Source organism: Ursus arctos, unplaced genomic scaffold (genome assembly GCF_023065955.2).
Source record: "Ursus arctos isolate Adak ecotype North America unplaced genomic scaffold, UrsArc2.0 scaffold_48, whole genome shotgun sequence".
Lineage (NCBI taxonomy): Eukaryota > Metazoa > Chordata > Mammalia > Carnivora > Ursidae > Ursus > Ursus arctos.
The window spans coordinates 437,766-458,572 of record NW_026623065.1 but is presented as its reverse complement, the minus strand read 5'-3'; the positions used below and the strand labels follow the sequence as shown (position 1 = coordinate 458,572).

The window sequence follows — 20,807 nt, the reverse complement described above, 5'->3', positions numbered from 1 at the left end:
AGGGGTCTCCAGCTAAAGCCCTCGGCCTTGGGCTGGTTCCTTTATTCGGTAGATGCTGGCAGGTTCAGAGCACTGTCTGCAGCAGCCTGGGTGAGTTGGCTGGTTAGTAGCTTCCTTTGCCAGCGCCCACCCCCATCCTGGGGCAGAATAAAGAAAACCAGAGGGCAGAAAAGTGGTTTGTTTGTAAAGGAGACTATTGCAGTGGGAAGAAGAGACAAGGCCTGAGGAGCGCGACATAGATATTGGGCCAGATTCTGACTACAGCACATGTTTAAAAACTGGGGAGAAATCAGTTGTGCTGTTAGGCTAGGATGCTGAGGGGGTTCCTGTAGATTTCTCTCTGTGGGCCCAGCCTCTAGCCCACCCCAAGGCATTTGCCAGCCCTTTTGACAGTGGGGAGCCTAGAGGAGGGGGAGGCTTTGGGGGAGGAGTTCCAAGATGCCAGCATCTGTGCTCCCACTCCGTCCTTAGGCCCACAGCCCCCTAGTGCACATACACATGGCTTGTCAGCTCCAGTCTTTTGAGGCTTTTTCTTAGTTTGGAAGAAGAGGTGTCACTTTGCCCCAAAGTAACAAGAGCTCTCCTACCTCCCAGGCTCCGTTTCCTAGACAGTGCCCCCCGCTTCTCCAAGCTGAGACAGTCTGCACTTGGGGGTCTCTGAATCCGTATGGGGTGACTGACCATGGCCACCTGGACCAGGGATGAGAGGTAGGAATGGGGAGGAGGCAGAGAGAGTCAGAAATAGGAAATATAGAGCGAGGTGTGGGCCCAAACCTCTGCTCAGCTGGGCAATGGGAAGAGCTCCTGGCCAGGAGGCCTAGAAGTTCTCATAATGGTCGGAGAAGTGAGTCTGGTCCTGCTTGTTGATGAGCTGACAGCCCTTTTCCACATTCTTGGTCATGCCAGGGGGGCCACAGCTAAACACCCCAATCTTCCGGACCTGTTAGGGGAAGGAAACGTGAAGCCTAGCTCAGTGTTCATGGAAAGACAGGCAAGAGTCCTTGGTGGGGACTCCTTCCATGTTTCTGATAAAGGTTCGCTTCACACCCTGTGTGGTGAGGGCTGGCTCGGTGTGTGCGTCTAGCTCAGCTTTGGTAGACTTGCTTTGTGTGGGTCCGCCCTCCCCCCTCTCCAAGGCATTTGGGGTAAAGGATCAGTGTTTCTGACAGGGGCTGGGTTAATCAGCGTTCAAGTTAAAGGCTAGCTTACTGTGTCATTGAGGGCTAGGCCATTATTTACCAGAGCAGTGGCTAGCCCAGTGTTCACGGTAAAGATCAGCGTCTCGGGTGAGGCCGGCTCAGTATTCATGGTAAGAATAGCTTTGAGTTTATCATAAGGATGAACTGAGCTGTTCCTTCTGGACAGGCACCATGGCTTTAGAAGTGGCGAGTCCCTGGTGCTGCTTCCCCCCTGAGCCCCTCAGAGTGACCGCTACTGTTTTTCCATTCCATTCGCCCCACTTATCTCTTGGGTGATGAGTTCTTATCAGCAGTTCCTTCCCTCCTGGAGCTGGGCTGGGAGGTTTGCTTAGACCTCAGGTGATAAAGGCCAGGAGAACCTTGGTATGGGGTGGACTGACCTGCGGGTGGACCTCCTGCAGGGACTTGAAGAAGGGCTCGAAGGGGGGGGCGGCCAAAGTGCATGATGGAGCGCAGGCCCGTGAACAGACTCCGGTTCAGCACCTTCTGGAAGTGCCGCTCACAGATGTACTGGGGGCACAGAGGCAGGTCAGGCCAAGGACAGTCAGGGTCCGTGCCTAGCCCCAGCCAGCCTGCAGCCCAGGAGACAGAGAATGGGGTGGGGAGGGAGCTGGAGGCTGAAAATCGGGACTACCATCTCTGTGCCTCCTGCCGTCTGAACCTGGCTGTCCGCCCACCTGCCCTGGCCATCTGAGCCTCACCCAGCCAACCCATCGACCCACCGAGTCGCCCCGCCTGGCCGTCCCTGGCCCACCAGCATGGTGGTCCTGAGGTCAAACTTCTCAGCCAGCTGGGTGACGTAGGTGTGCACGGACACCAGGTCCTGACGGTCATTCTCCTCCACCTCTCGGATGACGTCAGCCATCCGCTCAAACTGCCGCTGGGTTCTCGTCACCCAGATGAAGTAGATCTGGGGACACAGGGGAGTTCAGGACCTGGCTAAGCTCAGGCTCCCTATATCCCCGGGATCCCCACAGCAATAGAACTCTGCCGGTCTCCGTCAGCTTGTGCCTCTCCCCAGACACTCTGGGGAATGGAGTGTTGCGGGGGGCCCCAGGGCCAGGCTCTGGGCGGGAGATGGAGTTACCCCAGGCATGGAGAGAGAGAAGGGAGTGATAACCTGGGGTGATGAAAAAGGACACTTGTCAAGTGAGCTGAAGGTCTGATGGGGTGGGAAGCGGCTTTTTCACACGGAGCCTGCCGGTCCACTCCCTGCAACGGGCCCTCCACAGGCTGCTGGGCTCCCAACCAACCCCAGCCCAGAGGGATAGGGTTCCACTAAGGGGCATGTCACAGAACAGCCTGAGGGAAGACCCAGCTGGCTGCCCGGGGCAGATGGGAGTGGGCTCAAAGAGAGAGCCGGAGGATAGAAGCTGCCATAGAGGGACCGACCTCCCGCTTCTGAAGAGGCTGAAGTGGGGCCGTGTGGGTTAAGAAGCAGAGGCAGAGCCGGCATGGACAGAGGAGCGGGGGAGCTGCCTGTCACCCTCTGAATGCCGACAGTACGTGGGCTTGGCCTCTGCCTGCTGCGTTCCTGTGCCCCCGACTCACCTGCCAGGCCCAGAGAGACAAGCAGGGGCCTGCTACCAGGTCCGGGCTGGGGTGAAGGGACCCGGGATAGAGGGGGCCTGAGGGCCTGGGCTGTGTTCCTGCAACTAACCCAGCCCACCAGCCCTGCCTCGCCACCTCCCCTCTTCTTCCTCTTGAAAGCAGAGCCGGTTTCACTGCCCCACGCCAAGTGTTCCCTTCCTTCTCCCAACCTGACAAGGCTCCCTGCAGGGGCTGGCCTCCTCTGTACGACAGAGTGGGTTTCTTTACCCCTCTCCAACTCTGTTCTTTAGGGTCCGAGGATATCAGACCCCTCTGGGGTCAGGCCAAGAACAGAGGCAGGAGAGACAGGCAGAGACGGACACAGTGATAGGGAGCAGGGGCCAGGGGTCAGCAGGAGGAGAGGGCACTCACCTTCTTACAGAACACTTGGCAGCTGACTGATGACTTGAAGACCAGGTCTTTGAGGATGGAGGCAAAGGGGGTGACTCCAACGCCCCCTCCCACCAGCACTGAGACCTCAAACTTATGCCATTCCTGGTGGCCCTCTCCAAATGGTCCATCAAGGTACAGCTGCAGGAGAAGGAGTGGGTCTGAGTTAAGCTCCGCCACCACAATAGCTCTGAAGCTAGAAATGGGAGGCAGGGAAGGCAGGTATGTTTATGGAGTGAGGAGAGAGGGGGTGCCGCGGCATTACCTGGAATGGCCAGTCTCTGGATGGGAGGGGAGGAACACAGTGGGCAGCCCGGGGCTGCGGGGCCAAGGCCTGCTAAGGGGATGTGGGGGCGGGTAGCTCATCCGGTCTGTGTCTGGTCACCTTCGGGTATCTGGCACAGCCACCTCCCGTTGCAGGTGAGTAGATCTCCCTGAGCCGAGTGGTCCAGGGCCCTGCTGCTCGGATGTGCAGGCTGAGCGTGTCCTCATCGGGTGCAGAAGTCAGCGTGAAGGGGTGGTACTCAGTGGTCCCCAGAGCCAAGCAGGCGATCCGCACCCACTGTCCCGACTTGTACTCAAAGCCTTGGGGCCGCTGGAACTGCAGGTGGGTCACTCCTGAGGAAAGGAAGTGGGCAGGAGGCTGCTATCCAGGACCCAGCAACCCTGTGGCCTCCAGAAAGATCCCCCCCCCCCCCCCCGCAGCCTCAGCTCTCCTTCTGGAATATGCCAAGGCCTCTCCCCATCAGAAGGCATTACTCCCCTCTGGCCATGTCCACCCTGCGGAGGGGCAATGCAGCGCTGGTGCTGGTGGTCAGCAGGGAAAGGAGCAACCTGGCCCGGGCTCCTCCTCCCTCTGTTGTGAGAGAGGCTCGGGTCCCCCGGCCAAGAGCTTCGCTTGCCAGCTCCCTCATCGCTGCCGCCTCAAGGCCCCTGCCAACTCCACTGGGCCAGACCAGCGGATTGCAAGGTCCAGGCTCTGCCCCTGCCCTGTGGGCTTTCTCAGCACTACCCAGCTGGTCCCTGACAGCCTGCAGGCCTGGTGCCCGAAGGCAGCAGCTCGGCCTTCACCACGCTGATCTCCACCTTCTTCCGGCTCAGGCTCACCAGCTTGTCCCCCATAGATGAGTGACGGGACCAGGAAGAAGATGTGGAAACGGGGCAGCTGGGGCAGGCCGAAGCTGCCGTGGACAATGAGCTGGATAGAATGAAGAATTCGGCTCAGACCAAGTCACGCCCACAACAGTGTCTGTGGCCGACTCGGGCCTTAGCCCCTTGCACCCTCCACCCACCCCAGCCCACCCCCACGGGCACCCTCCGTCCCCACCTCTCCGTGTACCACGCTCCCTCCAGGTCCCCAAATCTAACCACTCCCAACCCCAAGCCCATCCTGCAGATCATCCACGATGAGTGAGACTATTTGCGCCTTCCTGGCACCATCCTGAACCAGCCACCTTGACTCTCGCCTGGTCTCCTGCAGTAGCCTCCCAGCTCGTCTTCTAGGGGGTTGCCCCACCGTGACCCATTGTCTTCAAGGCAGCCACTGCGACTTTCTGAAGTTCATTTTATCACGCCGTCGCAGTGTAACCAGCCTTAGTGGACTTCCCATTATACCACAAGGCCTCGAGATGCTCTGGCCTCTGCCTGCCAGCGTTTCCGCCTCCCTGTTCTTCAAACACGGCAAGTCCTTTCTGCTTCAGGCCCTGGGCACCCACTGTTCCCTCTCCCAGGGATGCCCCCTCCCTGCTTCTTGCCATCCCATGAAGGTCTCCTTTCATTTGTTCCCAGGGCTGGCCGTCTGTGGCACTAGCAACCACCTGCTCCTTGCCACATCTGCTGCGTCTCTGGGGCCACTCGCTTCCCATCTCCTCCACTGGCTCTCTGTTCCTTCTCCCAGCCCTGATCCTGCATGTTGCCCAAACCTGATTTTCTCACTCTCAGCACTCCTCAGTCTATGCTGTCCCGTGTGGCATGGCCCCTCGGCCGCCCCCGCAGCCGCACGGGTCCTGCCACCACCTAATACACTGGGGCCACCCACAGCCAGGCCTTTGCGCCCTGAATACACTATCCTCATTTCCACCTCTGCACCAGTGCTCATGCCCTTTCTTGTACCTGGAATGCTCTTCGGATTGCACTCTGCCCTGTCGGATCTTAGCTTACCTCTCCTTAAGTCTTGGCTCCAGTCCCATCTTCTCCCCAAAGTCTTCCCTAACCAGTTTGGCCCGAATGAAACTCCCTTCAGCGAGCTGCTAGAAATCACTGTTTGCAGCACTCAGCTCAGCATGAATCCTGTATTGTCTGCTCATTCTGATCAAGGCAAGTGCACGGCACTTATCTCTACCCCAAATCCTAAGTTCTCCAGGGCAGAGCTTCGAGTCTCCCCCTCCTCCCCCAAACTAGTACGTAGCACCGAACAACTGTGTACTAGACCCTTCGACAGATAACTGTTAAACTGAACTCTGGCTCCTCAGTCCGCTCTGCCTTTCCCCAGCTTCATGTTCCTTTGCCCACAGGACTAACTTAAACCTCTCTGGGCTCTTCTCTGAACTGGCTCCGGTCCCCCCAGGTTCCTCTTTCATTATGGAGCCCACCCCCACCCCCAAGGCTTTCTGAGCATCTAACCAGGCTGAGAACGACGTCTGGGTGGCCTCATACTGCTCTGTTTATACGTCCCATTTGGTGTTGGCTCTACTTTTAAACCCCAGAACTGCTGCAGACCCACGGTTGGCTGAGGAGCTGGGGGGCTGCCGCCAGCTCAGCTCCCCCTGTGCCCGCCCTGCCCGCTTCTGCCTGGGTCGGGAGCCCGGACAGCCTTCTGCAGGGCCGGCTCCACACTGGGTCCTTTACTTGTCACTTCTCTTTCTGCCCCAAGTCAAGTGGACACACCAAGGGTAAATGGGAAGGAGGCGGGTGTTTTGGCCCTGATATCCCCCAGGTGAGACTGTCCCTAGCGGCCAGGGTTGGGTTGCCCAGCAGAGGGTCCTGCACCTTTCTGAGCTGCTGACCTCCCTGCTGGCAGGAAGGGAGGCTCTGAACCCCAGGGATCCCCCAAACCCAGGGATAAGTCAGAAAGGGGTCTTGGTCTCAGGGAGCCAGTGTGGCCACTCTTCCGGGTCTCCCATTGAGCTCAGCTGCTTTTTCACCAGGAACAAGAACATCATCTCCACCCCTAACAGAAACAGTAACCGGGGAGCTAGCGCTCCACCCTAGCAGGGGTGGGTAGGTAGGGATAAATCAGCCTCAGCTTCCAAAGAAGACAGAGATTTCTCTGGAAACAAACATCAGTTCTAGGAAACGACCTAAGCCGAGGCCGGGTAGTCATCTTCAGAACCGTGAAGTGCTGAGCCTCAGCAACATGGAAACAGACCGTCTGATCACTGAGGACAGAACTGCACCTGGAGGACGCAGGGCATCCCAGCTTGACCCAGGCCATGATGGACTCGCCCTCTGTTTCAGGACTGTGTGCAGTTCTGCCTGGAGCCAGGTGACAGATGGCAACCATCTGGGCTCTGCGCTTCTGAAGGCTGACGGGCAAGTATCGTTGGTGGGGACGCTGGGGCCTTGGGACTTAGTTTAGCTTCTCAGCAGGACCCTCGGGTGCTCTTTAGGGAACCGCCTGTATCCATGAGGAAGGCAGGCCAAGCACAGATCAGAGTCCCTCTGGAACTAACTAGCTGACGCACCTGACGGCAAACCCAGGGAAGGTAAAGGGAACAGGAGGACGAGGGAGGGAGGGAATGTGAGGGAAGGGAGGCAGGAGCTTAAGGAGAAGGAAAGGGAACAGGTAGACTCTTAAAAATCCATCTCATCAACAGTCCAAGTGAAGACGTTTTGAGCAAGCTCGTTGACTCTACAAGTGGCACTTTGCTGAGTGGGGTGCAGACACCCCAGGAAATAGGATCAGAACAAAAGTGGCAGAACAGAATTAAGATAGACTTCTCTAAAAAAAAAAAAAAGTGTGCTGCTCCCTTGAAAGTGGGCGGTCAACCCTGGAGCTCACACCAGCCACCGGAACTGGGGAATGACCGGCTGGGCAGAAATGATGTGGGGGTGTCTGCAAGGAAGCGACCAGCCTGATAGGGCTGCTACTGCCAGCCCCATGCCGGGCACCCATCTTCCAAGCGCTGCGGCCCGGGGTCCATCTGCTTGACAGGCCTACACTATCCTCTCCAGCTGTGATGTGAGAAGTGGAGGGGATTCCTGAAATGACTGAGGGGACGGAGAACGGATGTCTCAGCCCTCATGGCCTCCCTGGGATCATCCTGCCAAGACCCCGACAGCCCTCACCAGCCCGTAGAGCAGGACGTAGAGGTGGTGGGTCAGCCAGAAGCCCCGGAAGCTGCGGCGCCGGAAGTGGTGGGAGGCGAAGACATACACGATGGCCAGGACCAGGAGCAGCAGCACCCCCGTGAGGCCTGCAAAATGAACGTGGGGTGAGGGGCGGAGGAGAGGGGCTGTGCTGGGGCTGCCGTGGGTCAGGGTCCCATTCCACTTCACTGCTCTGGGTGGGGGCCACGGAAGCCCAGGCTTCTCCTCTGTTCTTCTCTCCCCACACCACTGATCAACAGTGCCTTTTATTTCAACAGACTCTGCTCATCCCTCCAACACCTTGTCCCGATTGTTCTTTTTCAAGGACCGGTGTCATTCGTTTTTTGTCTGTCACTTCCCCGACTGTCAGGCCCACAAGAACAGGGACCAGGCTGCTGGTTCAGCACGGGATCCTAGCGCCTTCTGTAGGGCTCGCCCCCTGTGGGCCTCGTCTACACCGGTGCTGACGGACTGAACGTGCGGGGCACCTGCTCTGGGCCCCCTGGGTCGGACTTTGGACATTGCAGGCCCTGCCCCCACGGAGTCAAGACTCGGTCTACGTCCCCCTAGCCCCCGACTTGGCTCCCACAGCATGAGCAGTGGCGCCATTAGTGAGGAAGTGCGACCACCCGAGCCCCCTGGGTTCAGCCCAGGGTTGGCGGGAGGACCCTCCTCTCACAGAAGATCCCAGGCTTGGGGTACACGAGAGAGCAGTACTAGGTTCAGGACGGGAGTGTGGGGCCAGAGAACGGCCCCTCAAGTGATCGAGGAGGAGGGAGGCAGAAATTAAGAAGATTAGAGCCCTGTAGTCTGGAAAAGCAGAGGTTAAGAAGGGCTCTAACCAAAGCCTGTAAAGGCCTGAACAGAGAGGAGGGCCTCAACACAGCCTATCCACTAAATCCCAGTGCGCAAGAATTAGCAAGCACGAAGTTCAGAGCAGGTTGTTTTAGGATTAAAAAAAATGCCGTGTTTCACGGAGAGGAGCGTAGAAAATGTACTATGCCAAGGAGGAAACAGACTGAAAATATAAATAGGTTCAAAAAGCTTTTGAACAGATTCACAGCTAATAGCTCTAAAATGGGTGATTATGGGGAGTAAGGAATACGTCCCTCAACAGCCCCGGTCAAGACGGACTACAAGGGGTGGGGGTCTCTGCCTAGTTTGACGAGCCTGGTCCCTCCACCGTGCTGCTGGGACACGGCATTCCTCCAAGCCACTGTCACGGTAGGTGTGTAGGTTGGGGCAGGGGGAGAGGGGGTCCATTCTCATTCCACGGAAGAAGGATGTTCCGAGTTGGGGCAGGACCCCAGCCAAGCTCCCAAGAGAAGGACTAGAGAGCAGAGGCTCCTACTTCCCAGCAGAGTTGTCAGGACCAGAGGGCAGAGCCTGGCCCACCGTGAGACCTGAGTGAGCGCTACTGGGCAGCCTCATGGCAGAAAGAACCCGGAGCTCAGAGCTCAGAGCCAGACCCAGAAATTCAGAGCAGGGAGGGCTCTCACCTGGCACAGTCTGGAAGAACCACCAGTAATACTTCTGGGGACACTCAGACCTGTGGAGAAGGGAAAGCAAGCAAGGATGCTGAGAGGAGATGCCTGGGACTTCCAGAAAGAATCCTCCAGAGGAAACACCTCAACCCAGGCACCAGTCTCCCTTTCTGCCCACTCGGGGTCAGGGCTCCAGCTGGTCATTGTCTGTCCCATTGCCTGGAAGGTGACACTCTCCTCTGAGCCAAGAGAATTTGCTTCTTTCCATCCATAAAGGATCCCCCCACATTGACTCACACACACACACACACACACACACACACACACACACACGCACACAGTAGCCCACTCACTCACCCGTCGTCACGGAAGAGTCCAGGGAAGAGGCAGGAAAGGACGCTGAGCAGGCTGACGGAGAACAGGTACCCATTTACCGCATGGCCCGCATTGTGCAAGACTAAGGAAGGCCAGACAGGGTGGGAGTGAGCCAGGGGCAGCCTGGTGGGGGCGCTCAACCCATCCAGCCCAAGGTGGGGGACTCCAGCCACCCAGCCTTGGGGGCCTGAAGAAGGACCCTCGGGGTCTGCACTTCTGGTCTCTAGCCATCCTCCTGTCCCTCCCCACCCCTGCTGAGCCCCATATGTGCCATCCACGAGCCCAGCCACAGGAGTCTGAAATTATACCATTAGAAGTTCATTCTTTGGGTTTCTCTCACAGAGTATGTTTTCCAACATAAAAACTGGGAGAGATCACACATGATGTGCCCATGTTCTGGGCTGTTGCTAACTTGTCAGCTGGAGGCTGAGGAGGTGGCCCTGAAAGCATGGGAAGAGGCACCAGGCAGGGGCGGGGTGGGGGGCTCCTGGGCTCACTTCACACCACTGCGGGCCAGCTGCATCCTTCTGAGAAGGACATCTAGGACTCACACTCAAGCACAAAAGAGAGGAGGGGCAGGCAGCAGGGGCAGGAGGACACGAACAGAAGCCCTGGGACTCCCGGGCCCTGCCTGTGAGGACGATGGCCGCAGAGGCAATGAGCCGATGGAAGGTCTCTCGCAGGAAGGTGATGCAGGCTGCGGCACGTGGTGAGCAGGACGCAGGAGAACATGAAGGAGATGCTGGCAGCCGGCCCCGGGACAGGATGATGCCCACACGGGTGGTGTCCGTGATGCCCATGCGATGAGCCCAGAAGCATAGTCTGTCGGGGAGCCCAGGCGGGTAAGAGGGGAGCAGTGCAGAGAGAGAGCGCCGCTGAGGTGGGTCAAGGGCCCGCCCTGGCCGCCACCCCTTCACGCAGGCCCCCTCTGCAGCCTCCGTTCAAGCAGGCCCCATGCACCCATGGGAGCCCCAACCCCGGGGCTGCCCACACTCACAGCAGGCCCGCTCCAGGAAAGGCCCCCGCTGATGGCGCAGAACACAGCCACGCAGCCGACGTGGCGGCGGTAGTTCTCGATGAAGCGCTGGAACTGCTGCAAGGTCTGGTGGTGCCGGCTGCGCTGAAACTTCTCCCCGTGGGCCTCTGTGAACAGCAGGGGCTGGAATGATGCTACCCTGGGGACAGGAAGTCTCGGCTCTGGCTACGAACCCCCCCTCCCAGTGCAACCCGCCTCCCAGGAGCAGAGAAAGGGCACCAAGTTGCTCAAGCCAAGCAGGGTTCAGACCCCAAAAGCCCTACCACACTCCTCTGACAAGGCTGTCAGAGTAGGGATAGCCTTGCAGTGCTCACTGGGTCAGTTCATCCCAGGGAACGCACTCCCTCTAGCCCAGGTCCCACTCACACTCAGACAGCCCTCTCCCCTCCCAGTCTGCAGCTCCCCATTCTCACCCTGCTCTGTTCTCACCCTTTACTGGAAGTGCAGAAGTCACCCCCTCCAGGAAGCCTGCCTTGACTTACCAGGCAGAGGTGAGCACTTCCTTGAGCTCCGAAGCTCCTTGCTCTGACCACTGTCACAACATTCATCGGTGGGACATGGTGATTATCAGTGTAGCAGCCACCTTGTCAGACTGTGGTCTGCTCGGGCGTGAACTGCTCATCCTGCCCGCAGCCCTGCACGCTAACGGGATGCATGAACTCAAGGAGAGGAGCAGGCGTACTTCTTGCCAAACCTCCGTCGAATCTCCTGGGGGGGGTCTGTGTCCGTGGGGCACTGCAGTCTCTGTGCTGTCCGCTCTACGTCAGCGTTGCTGTGGGGACAGCGAGCGCTCACTCTGGGGGAGGGACTAGGACAGGAATGAAAGAGAGAGGATTCTGGCCACCTGAGCCACTGGATCCTCGCTGCCCCTGGTCTCTCTTCAGACTGACTCTGCTGAGGAGGGGTCAGAGCTCTCAGCCAGGGGCCAGCAGACTTCCCACAGAGACCTGGAGAGAGAATGAGTTAGATCCTGGGGACACACATACAAGCTGTGTCCTTCACAAGGGCATCTGACCCTGGCAGCAGGTGGGTGCCGAAGTCCAGCAGGCTCTCTGCTCTTGCTGGTACAGGGCTGTGTCTGCCTACAGCAAGGAGCCCTTTTTTCTAATTTGCATAAAGACACTACATAGGCTGGTAGGGCCCTGATCCCAGGCATCCTGGGGAGAGAAAAGGCAACCCCCCCAACCCCAGCCCTCCCTCCAACATTCCCAGATCAGGGCTCACCAGATCTTTTCCCGGCTGATGTAGGAGGCTCGCCGGCACAGGTCCTTGAGGACTTCAGGCACCTCTACCCCTGTAACACAGAGCTGATGTCGGGAACAGCTCAGGGCCCAGAGCCCAGGAAGACCTGGCACTCACCCCATGTCCATACTGTAGAGGGTCCTCGGTCAGCACCCTTGCCTTTGGGTGCCCCAGCCCCAGCCTGCTCCCCCAGTGGGAGCTAGACCCAGCCATGAGGGGGCAGGGAGAAGGCCTGAATTTGTTGGCCAGACAGTGTCCCTGGATGTGTGTCCACCTTCAGCCCACTCCTGGGACTGGTATCAGGCTTGTGGGGTAGAGTTCAGAAACTGTGCCACCTGCCTGCTGAGACCATTCTGCCACAAAAACCCTGCTAAACCCTCCAGCTTAAAGCCTCCTGGGAATTAAATGTAGTTCTGGGTGGCGCATTTATGGGATCACCATGAAATTCTTTCCACCTTCCTGTGTTTAAAAATGTTCATAATTGTATGTTGGGGGGAAGTACTCTCCCTTGAGCCGCCCGTTCCTCTCTGTCTGGCCCGAGCGTTGCAGGGGAGGGCGGGACTGAGCTGCAAAGCCATGTTCTCACAGGAAGCCCGGGAATGTCCAGGTCACTTCCGAGTGCTAAACTAATCTTGACGACTACCCTGGTCTCCAGCCCAGGGGGCACAAGTGATTAAGGTGAATTTCATGCAATCAGAATGTTTACAACAAAGTATGGATATTTATCCGTCAGATTTCAACCAGCAGCAAATGTGGCAACATGGTAACCAAAGGCAGGTGAACGGGGAGATCTAGGTGACCGGGGAAAGGGCTGCTTCCTGCGCTATTGTTGTTTCTTTTCTGTAGGAACATTCGAAATGTCTCATAGTAAAATCTGAAGGAAACAACAAGGCACAACAACAATTAAAAGCAAAACAAAACAGGACTCAAAGCTACCCTTCCGCATAATCCTCACTCCCCCAGCCTGGTCCTCCACCCCAGGGGCTGAGTGGTCCCAGGACTCTGGCCTGGGCTCACCTCCGGACACCTGCCCCTGCTCAGCCCTCGGGCCCAGGTGCCTACTGCCCTGGCTGCCTGGAAAAAGTGAGAGGCTGAAGAACCAGGAGTGCTGGTCTGCACTCCAGTAGTTCTCCTCCAGCCCTGGGACATGGAAGCCCTCACCAGAGCCGCAGTGGTGTCCTGCCCAACTCGCCCCTCTCCCACATCTGGGCTGCTCAGCTCCCCCAAGTTCTCGTCATCCTGGGAGGGGCTGGGTTTGGTCTCCACATGCCCCAGCGAGAAACTGTGAAGGCACCGTAACAGCTCAGAGTAGACCACAGGGAGTCCTGCTACCTGCCCCCTCCCCACCCTGGCTCTAGCCTCCGCCCACCGAGACACAGGTGGGACAGGAAGTAGGGGGAAGGACAAGAGAAGTGGGTCTCCGTGCACTCAAGCAACATTAACCAAGCGCTCAGCCAAGGGATATAAAGGCAAACAAGACCAGAGCCCCCCTGCCAGCAGACACCCTAGCTCAGGTGAATATGGCCTGGAGAGGGCTGTAACAAGGAGACACTGTCCCCCCCCACCCCACCCCCGTCCTGGGCACCTGGCACAGGGATCTTCGACAGAGAGCTGGAAGAAGCAGAGTTCTGTCTGCTGTCCCCCACCCCATCCTGACCCTGCCCACCCTGGGAGCAAAGCTGCATTAGGACTTTGTGGGCCCTAGGCACTGTCACCTTCCTAAACCACTTCCGCCCTTAAAAAAAAAAAGTATATACATGTCTTTATAAAAGATAAATATTTTTTATAATCACGTTGGTACATAGAAGGATATAATCCAGGCTGGATATATTATCACCTATTTATTATTATTATACTCATCCTTCTGACTTTAAAAGGAATTAAAGCATTTCTGTGGGCTCCTAAAAGGAGGTGGGCCCGATGCACTGTGCCTGCTGTCTAATGGCTACGTCAGTCGGCCCCAAGGCCAGGCCCCCCACCTTTGACGCAGAGCTGTGTGAATCGCAGCTCGCTGTCATGGTCCCGCAGCGTGAAGTGGAAGTCCTCCCACGTCAGCTCCTCCCTATCCTGGAAGCCGGACTCCCGGAACGTGGACTCCACCACCTCCGTCAGCTGCGCCTTGGACAGGCAGTTGTTGGAGATCTCGATGAAGGACCTGGGGTTGGGGGAGGGAAACCATCGGGCCCTGAAAAGAAGCTTGAGGCCTGGACAGGAGGGCCTACTGGCCATCCCACCAGGCCTTCGGAGCCCACAAGGAAGGGCCCCCTCCTAGTTATAATAGTCTTCGGCTATATGGCCCCTGCTCTTTACCCTCCTGCTCCCACCTTCATGCCCCCACTTCTTTCCCCCAGCAGGCCCTGTCCTGGCCCACTCTTCCGGCCATCCCACAGGACCAACCTCAGCATCCTGATGAACTCGTCCTTGGAAATGAGACCATTCCCATCAAAGCCATACATGCGGAACATAAGGCGAGACCTCTCCTCAGGAGAGCCTGGGAGGAGGAGGACCCCGTGAGAGCCCCAACCTACCTGCCTAAACCCCAGGCTGACCAGAAGGGGCCTCACATGAGTCTGACCCACTGCTGATCACAACAAGGGGTCACTCTGCTTCCTGATCTCTACCTGGGTGCTCCCAGATGTCTGCCGTGGCTGGAGACCAGGCCCCGGCACTTCCCCTTCTCCAACAGGTCAGCTACCCTCCAGCCTCAGTCTCTAGCCCCTTCCATCTTCTCCTACCTAGACGATCACTTCCTTTTCCCCTACCTTTCATGAAGACCACCAGGATGTCCAGAAACTCCCAGAAGGACCGGTAGACCTTGCCATCTTTGTCCGCCAGGGAGAACATGGACTCCACAAACATGGCCTGGGGCTTGAGGCCCAGGGACTCGGCAAACTCAGCTCTGCTCAGCTCGCAAGTCAGGGCCTCCCGTACCTTCTGCGATGAGTCCAGGGGCAGGGTCCCTGCGTCCGCCTGGTCGATGTCCAGCACCTGCACCCGGGCAGCAACAGAGGGAGGGAGAGAGAAGGAGACAGGGTTTCCTTGATTTGAAGTCCAGCTGAGGCTTGTAGGAGCCACCTTTTCCAGGTGTCTGCCCAGCACCCTGTCTCCTGAGCACCTGCCCGTGCCCTGCAGGTGGTCCCTGGGGCCTTTTGTTCTACAGAGCCCCAGTCCTCTGTGTTAGCTGATTGCACCAGGGATGCACACTTGACCCAAGCAGATGATCTGGAATTGGGACTAAGAGGTCCCAGGTCTGTCTTGACCTGAGCACAACAAAACTCAGAAGTCGTGGCCTGCCACGTTCTTCCAAGTGCTCAGAGACCCAGACAGAGGGAAGTAAACACACGGAGAAAACGAGGCAGGCTAAGAGAGAGAAGTGGCTTTGTTTGCTGGCAACTGTCCCTTTCCTAGCCCCTTCCAGGCCAGGTCACAGTCCTCCCTTCGGAATTCCTGAGACATCAGCACAGCCTCAGAGTCAACTGACCTTTTATCAGTGCGAGCTTGCTCTTAGACCCAAAGGAGTTTTGACTGAGAAAAAGCCTCAGCTGAGCTGAGAAAAAGTAGGGCTGGGAAAAGGGAATTCTCATGGTGGGCTATCTTTAGCCCACCCAGGGGCTGCCCCAGCATCAGAACAGGGGGTGAGGGAAGCAGACAGGCCTCAGGCACAGCACCTGTTCTGCCTGCCTGTCAACCGGGGCCCCAGTCCAAGCCTGGCTGCGGTTTCACGATGCAAACCTCGTTGCTCCAAACAGGGAGCTTTAGTGGAAAGAGCCTGGGGCTGGAGGCAGAAGATCGGGCTCCTGTCCCAGCTCTGCCACCCCCCTGCTGTGTGACCTCAGGGGAGTCGCACCAGTTGTCTGTCATTCATTTTTCTTACGTGCCCTACTTATCTCACAGGGCTATTGTGAGAATCAACAAGAGACGCTGTATGGAAAATGTCTTGAAACCTGGAAGCACTGTGCAGACGGAGAGGGCTGCAGCTACCCCTAAGACATGGTAGCACCCCCTTGCGCCCCCAGCACAAGGGTCCCCATAGCCGAGTAGAGGTGCCCCGGCCCCGCCTCGGCCCTGGCAATGAGTCTCCCCACCTGGGGAGGAGGTCCCTCCATTCCAGTGCATACTCAAGTTCAACTGGCTTGGGGAGTAGATGACAAAAGCCATGTGCCCGGCACGTCGTAAATGACCATTAAATGGTCACTTCCCTCATGAATCCTCTCCCCAGTCAGCCAACCCTGTTTCTTCTCCTCAAACATTAATTTTTTTGCCCTTCTACTAGACACCTCTGTGCAGTCCCTCCTGCTCCTTTCCTCTGAGCCAACAATTTTTCACCTCTTTTTAAGTCTCCGTCAAATCTGACCCGAACCACGACCGTCCACCAGCCTGAAGACTCAGCACCTTTTCTGAACTCCTACATTGCTTAGCTCATGGCTGTCTTACATTCATCATTCTGTGCTGGTTACCTTCCTTTCTGTGTCTGTGCCTTCTTCCCAGAGGGGTGACAAACTCCTTGAGTGGGGCCTGGGCTGGAGGGATCTTATCTCTACCAAGCTTCTCCTCTCCACCCTTCTGGACCCAGGCTGCTCTATTTCTGTGCCAGACGTGCATGCAAGTCCTCGCATTTCTCTTCCTGGCTTGTTTCCCCACATCTCCTCGGTAGTTCTTGGAAGTCTGCAAGGTGGGCTCATGTCCCAAGGAGGCCTCTGGCAGCGGCACTGCACCAAGGAGGGGGCACCAAGGGCTCTCGCTGGCCCCATACTGACCCTGAGTTTCTGTGGCCTTTTGGCTAGGATGAGTTAAGTGAGGGCAGAGAGGCCGGACAGCCCTGAGGAGAGAGCTGAGCGACACATACAGATAAGCTCCTGACGCGGCCTCCCTGGAGTGGCTCAGGTAGGTGTCAGAGCATCTCCTTACAGAGAGGCCAGGGGATTGGGCCAAAAATGTAGTAGACCTGATTATTAGTGTCAGGGCTCCTGACTGTCCCTGGAGTTACCCCATGGCTGTGTGCAGGTAAGGGCACCGCCATAGGCAGACATGCAGGGACAGACCTGAGCCTACCTACACACCTGGGAGAAAAGGTGCCTGAAAAAGGTCTCCAAGAGGTGGCTCCTCTGCTCTCGGGCCACGGCTGCCCTCATCAGCTCCTGCTCCCGCGGCTCCCATTCCTGGAACCTCAGCCCGCTCTCCTTCAGGGCCCCCCGAAGGTCTTCCACCAGCACCTGCCGCTCTTCCTCCAGGTTAAACAGCAGCACCTACGGAGTGGCGACAGGGAGGGCAACCACTTGTCGAGGACTCCTGGGGCCAGGAGCTTTGCGTGAGTTTTGTCAGGGGCCACTGGAAAGAACGCCCTCGTAAAAGGGATTTACTGTTATGTCCTGGGCTTGGTGGAGTTCCGGGCTCATTTATAGGCACAGAAACTGCATTCAGAGACACACGTCTAAAGCCATTCCTCCCTCTCTGTTCACATGGGAGAAAAGAGTCAGGAAGGCAGGGAGGACAGACGACGGAGGGGCCCAGAAGCCAGACAGTCAGAGCTGAAAATCAGCCTCTGATTCAGTTCCCCTCCACACTCTCGAACAATTCACTAGATCCTAAAATCAGGGGGCAGAGAAGAGGGCCTGGCTTCTTCCAAGGACTCCCAGCTAGGGCCCACTGGGGCATCCCTAGAAAGGGGCGGGGAAGACTGCGCAGGAAGAAGGCCCTGTGCAGATCACGTCACCCCACAGGCCCAGAACGGGATGAGTGTGTTCACGTTCCTCTCTCAGTTACCACAGCCAGGGACTAGAAGCCACAAACCCTGCCTGATTCAGCGCTCCTTCCCCTCCACCTGGCTGCCTCCCAGGCTGCGGACCAGGAACAGGACCCGCTGGGCCACACCAGATCCTACTCCTTGGGGATCCTGAGCAGCAGGGCGCGGCGTCCGCGGTTGCCGGACAGGATGACGCTGACCTGCTGCGGGGGTCACAGCTGGATGGCGCGGAGCACAGAGAGCCTGCCGTCACCACGCACGTCTGCCCGGGCTGCAGGTGCACGAGCACAGGCCGAGAGAGCTCCTTGTGGCCCTGCCATTCCAATGCTGGAGAGACAGGGCTGGTCAGCCGGGGACAGGATGCAGGAGGCCGGCTTAGAGCTGGAGTTAGGTCAAGGCCTCCGTAGCTCCTGGCCCCTTCTTGGGTACTGAGGGTCGTCCCTTCCCCAACAGTCCTGCTGTGCCTTTAGCCCACGTGAAGAATAACCAACATTTCCTGAGTGTTTACTGTGTGCCCAATACTGTACCAAGTACTTGGCGGGAACTAGTTAATTTAATCTTCATAAACCTTCATGAGGTAAGTGCTATTATTATTCCTGTTTCACAGATAAGAAAAAATAGGTTTAGAGGAATTAAAAAATCTGCCTAAAGCCCAAAAGCCCAAGTGGTGGAATCAAGATTCCTATCCTCCTTCAGTGTGACTCTGAACCTTCATTAATTCCTTCTCTGTTGCCTGAAATTCCAGTGTAAGATGCCACAAAGCATCCGTTGCTGGGGATTCTAGAGAGTTACAGTAAGCCTGTGAAACGTAGTCAGGGCCCTGTGACTCCTCCCCGTGAGTCTATCACAGGCCCTGTATGTGGGACCACGGGGAGACCTACGGAGGGTGGAGAACTCCAGGTCCAACTTCCACCTGATGCCTCCATGGCTCTTTCCACCTGCCCTGACCTGCTTGGAGGCCTAGAAAAGGGGGGCCTTTTCCTTAGGCTGCTGAGGTGGGGGTGGTCTGCAGCCCTGAGTCATGTCTTCCCCCGCACCACCCTGGCCAACTCCAGGCCTACCTTCCATGCGCCCCCCCCCCCCCCCGAGCTTCTCAGACATGACACTCTGGCGGTCCCGGCCCTGGAGCCTCTTGAAATTTCTCCTTCGGAGCTGGGCAACAATCCAGCCACTCAGCAGGCTCACGAGAGGGCAGAGGCAGGAGGATGGCCAGAGGAAGGTGGGGGTTTGGTGAGATCAGTGACCCCTTTCCTTGGCAGAACTCCCTCCTTTCCCCACCTCCTAGGTCGGCTCATTCAATTGGCTCAAATTTTGAAGCTCCCTGGTGGGGGCTGGGGTGGGGGTCGGGTGGGGGTGGGGAGGGAGCTTAGGGTATCATCTAAGATGCCAGCACTGCCTCTGCTGCTTCCACCACTCGGGTCCCTTCCCAGCCAGAGACTTAGACCAGAGTGCTTGTGCCAGAGACCGGACCCGCTCTGCCATGCAGCTGGTGGGCTCACACACAGCCATGCCAGAGGCGAAGTCTCAAGCCTTTGCCCAGCTAGTTCTCAACTGGTTCTCAAGCAGGGTTTGCCTTGGACGGTTTCCCAGGCCCAGGCTCCTGCAAATAACTGTGAAATAGATTCCTTGTGGCTCTTGACCAACCTGGGCCCTGGAGGGACCCCAGGAGAACAGGAAGGCAAATGTCCTTGCAGCTGATTTATCTGCGGGTCAGACACTGCTCATGTCCCCTCCTGCTTTGATGTGTTCCGTCATGTGCCCAAAGAAACAGTACTGTACATGGTCAGTTGTCATAGATGAAACCACCCCACTGCCACCCCTTAGATTACGCATTTCACCCAACACCACCCTGCGTATCACTTTTACCAAGGGGGAAGCAGCAGAGAGTCCCGATGGTGACCCCAGAGCCAAATCCACTGCCTTCGAAATAGTCCCGCATGATGGAGGGAGCACAGGCTGGCAGGCCCTTGGTGCTGAGCTGTCTGGGCTGCGGGCAGGGGTCTCCTGGGGAAGTAGAGGAAGCTAGAGTCCTGGGGGGTGCTGGGCCAGAATCACTGAAGAGGTTAGGGTGGCAGAAAGGGTAGGGTGGGGGGGCTCTGGGTAGCAGATGGGTGAGAGCTGCTTACCCCTGTCATTATACCAGGAATGTGGTGTTTGCCTAGTGGGGTAACAAGTGGGGTCAGAAACGAACCTCACCTCTCTCTCCCTCACATGCACATATGTACACGCACACACACACGCACACACACACACACACAGCCCTTCCCTCGTCACTGCTGTGGAATGAGGATATCCTCACTGCACTGGGCCTTCCCGATATCCCACCCACCCCAGGCTCAGCCCAGCCGATGGGAGCCTTCCTCCCTAGGTCTCTCTGAGTCTTAGTCTTGACCCCACTTGGGTACCTCCTGGGGTTGTGCGGAAGGGGACCTACACAGCCACATGCGGCCACCGTGGTGCCCGGAACCAAAGTTCCCAAGGGCAGAACCATGGCTCACTGACTCTTTGGAGTCTACTGCCGAGCCGCCCCTGAACCAGGCCCATGGCTGAGGCGGGATGAGACACCCGACTCCAGGCCCCTCCAAGCACCCCCTGGCCACTCACCCGTATGCCAGAAGAAGACACTGGGCTGCAGGGCACTGGGGTTCAAGTTGGTGAGAGCCACTAGGACATCCCGTAGGGAAGTGTTTCTGATCTCTGCGATTTCTTCCTCAGAGAACAGCCTGCAGGAGGGAGAGGCGGGGAGCTGCTGCATTGGGAGAGAGATGCCTGTTCTGGCCCGAGGACCCAGATGAGGAAAGAGACCCAGAGGGGCTGAGGAAGTGGGGAGGCCAGCTGGGACTCAAGGGCCCGTGGGGCTGCTGACATTACACGCAGAGGGCCTGGGGCCCAGGCCAAGGTAAGTCTGAGGAAGGGACCCAGGCAGGCCTTACCCATTGCTGGTGTTCTCAAACCAGTAGCGGTCGCCGTCCCGCAGCCTCACAAACTGGTTGAGGACAATAGCGCTAAAGAGGGGCCCGGGGTCCACATGGCTCTCCAGGAGCCCCCCAGGGAGCAGCTCCAGCCGGGACAGGTCCCGGTTGTACAGGGCAGCTGTGGATTCCAGCACCTGGGGCCAAGAAGGGACAAGAGTGAGTGCAAGGACCCGGCACCCGCCCTGGGGCAAGGGTAGTTCGCAGGGATCAGCCCCAGGGAGGATAATAATAAATGACAGTGACGATCCCTCACTTATTATGCCCCTGGCACCGCTCTGAGTGCTTTACACAAGTTAACTCATTTATGGGAACTCGCTCACAGATTCAGCTGCCTCTTGTAGAAAGTTGGAATAAAACAGGCAGCCAGTTCCCTATGTGGCTTGTTCTCAAAAAGATATGAAAGTTGAAGGTCAAAATCACTACAAAAATTGGAAAGGTAGAATGATGTGTAGAAAAGGTTTCTGT

At 57.5% G+C, this 20,807-nt stretch overlaps 2 protein-coding genes across 2 annotated transcripts in view; one reads left to right on the top strand and one right to left on the bottom strand.

Moving 5' to 3' along the window:
- The window catches only part of LOC130542711 (ral guanine nucleotide dissociation stimulator-like), a 248,334-nt gene that overhangs the window by 45,132 nt on the left and 182,395 nt on the right, over positions 1-20,807 (top strand). The gene's annotated exons all lie outside the window — the stretch shown is intronic.
- Positions 177-20,807, bottom strand: part of LOC125282213 (dual oxidase 1-like) — a 72,945-nt gene continuing 52,314 nt past the window's right edge. Inside the window, 27 exon segments of the mRNA XM_057306931.1 lie at positions 177-940; positions 1,580-1,627; positions 1,629-1,709; positions 1,954-2,109; positions 3,162-3,320; positions 3,565-3,797; positions 4,226-4,299; positions 4,301-4,377; positions 7,467-7,594; positions 8,987-9,036; positions 9,329-9,428; positions 9,978-10,038; positions 10,040-10,098; positions 10,101-10,178; positions 10,361-10,521; positions 11,065-11,190; positions 11,607-11,676; positions 13,604-13,779; positions 14,022-14,115; positions 14,387-14,612; positions 16,685-16,870; positions 17,496-17,620; positions 17,623-17,694; positions 18,429-18,559; positions 19,242-19,371; positions 19,972-20,090; positions 20,301-20,476. Coding sequence (XP_057162914.1) covers positions 818-940; positions 1,580-1,627; positions 1,629-1,709; positions 1,954-2,109; positions 3,162-3,320; positions 3,565-3,797; positions 4,226-4,299; positions 4,301-4,377; positions 7,467-7,594; positions 8,987-9,036; positions 9,329-9,428; positions 9,978-10,038; positions 10,040-10,098; positions 10,101-10,178; positions 10,361-10,521; positions 11,065-11,190; positions 11,607-11,676; positions 13,604-13,779; positions 14,022-14,115; positions 14,387-14,612; positions 16,685-16,870; positions 17,496-17,620; positions 17,623-17,694; positions 18,429-18,559; positions 19,242-19,371; positions 19,972-20,090; positions 20,301-20,476 — 3,219 coding nt within the window. The 3' untranslated portion in view covers positions 177-817.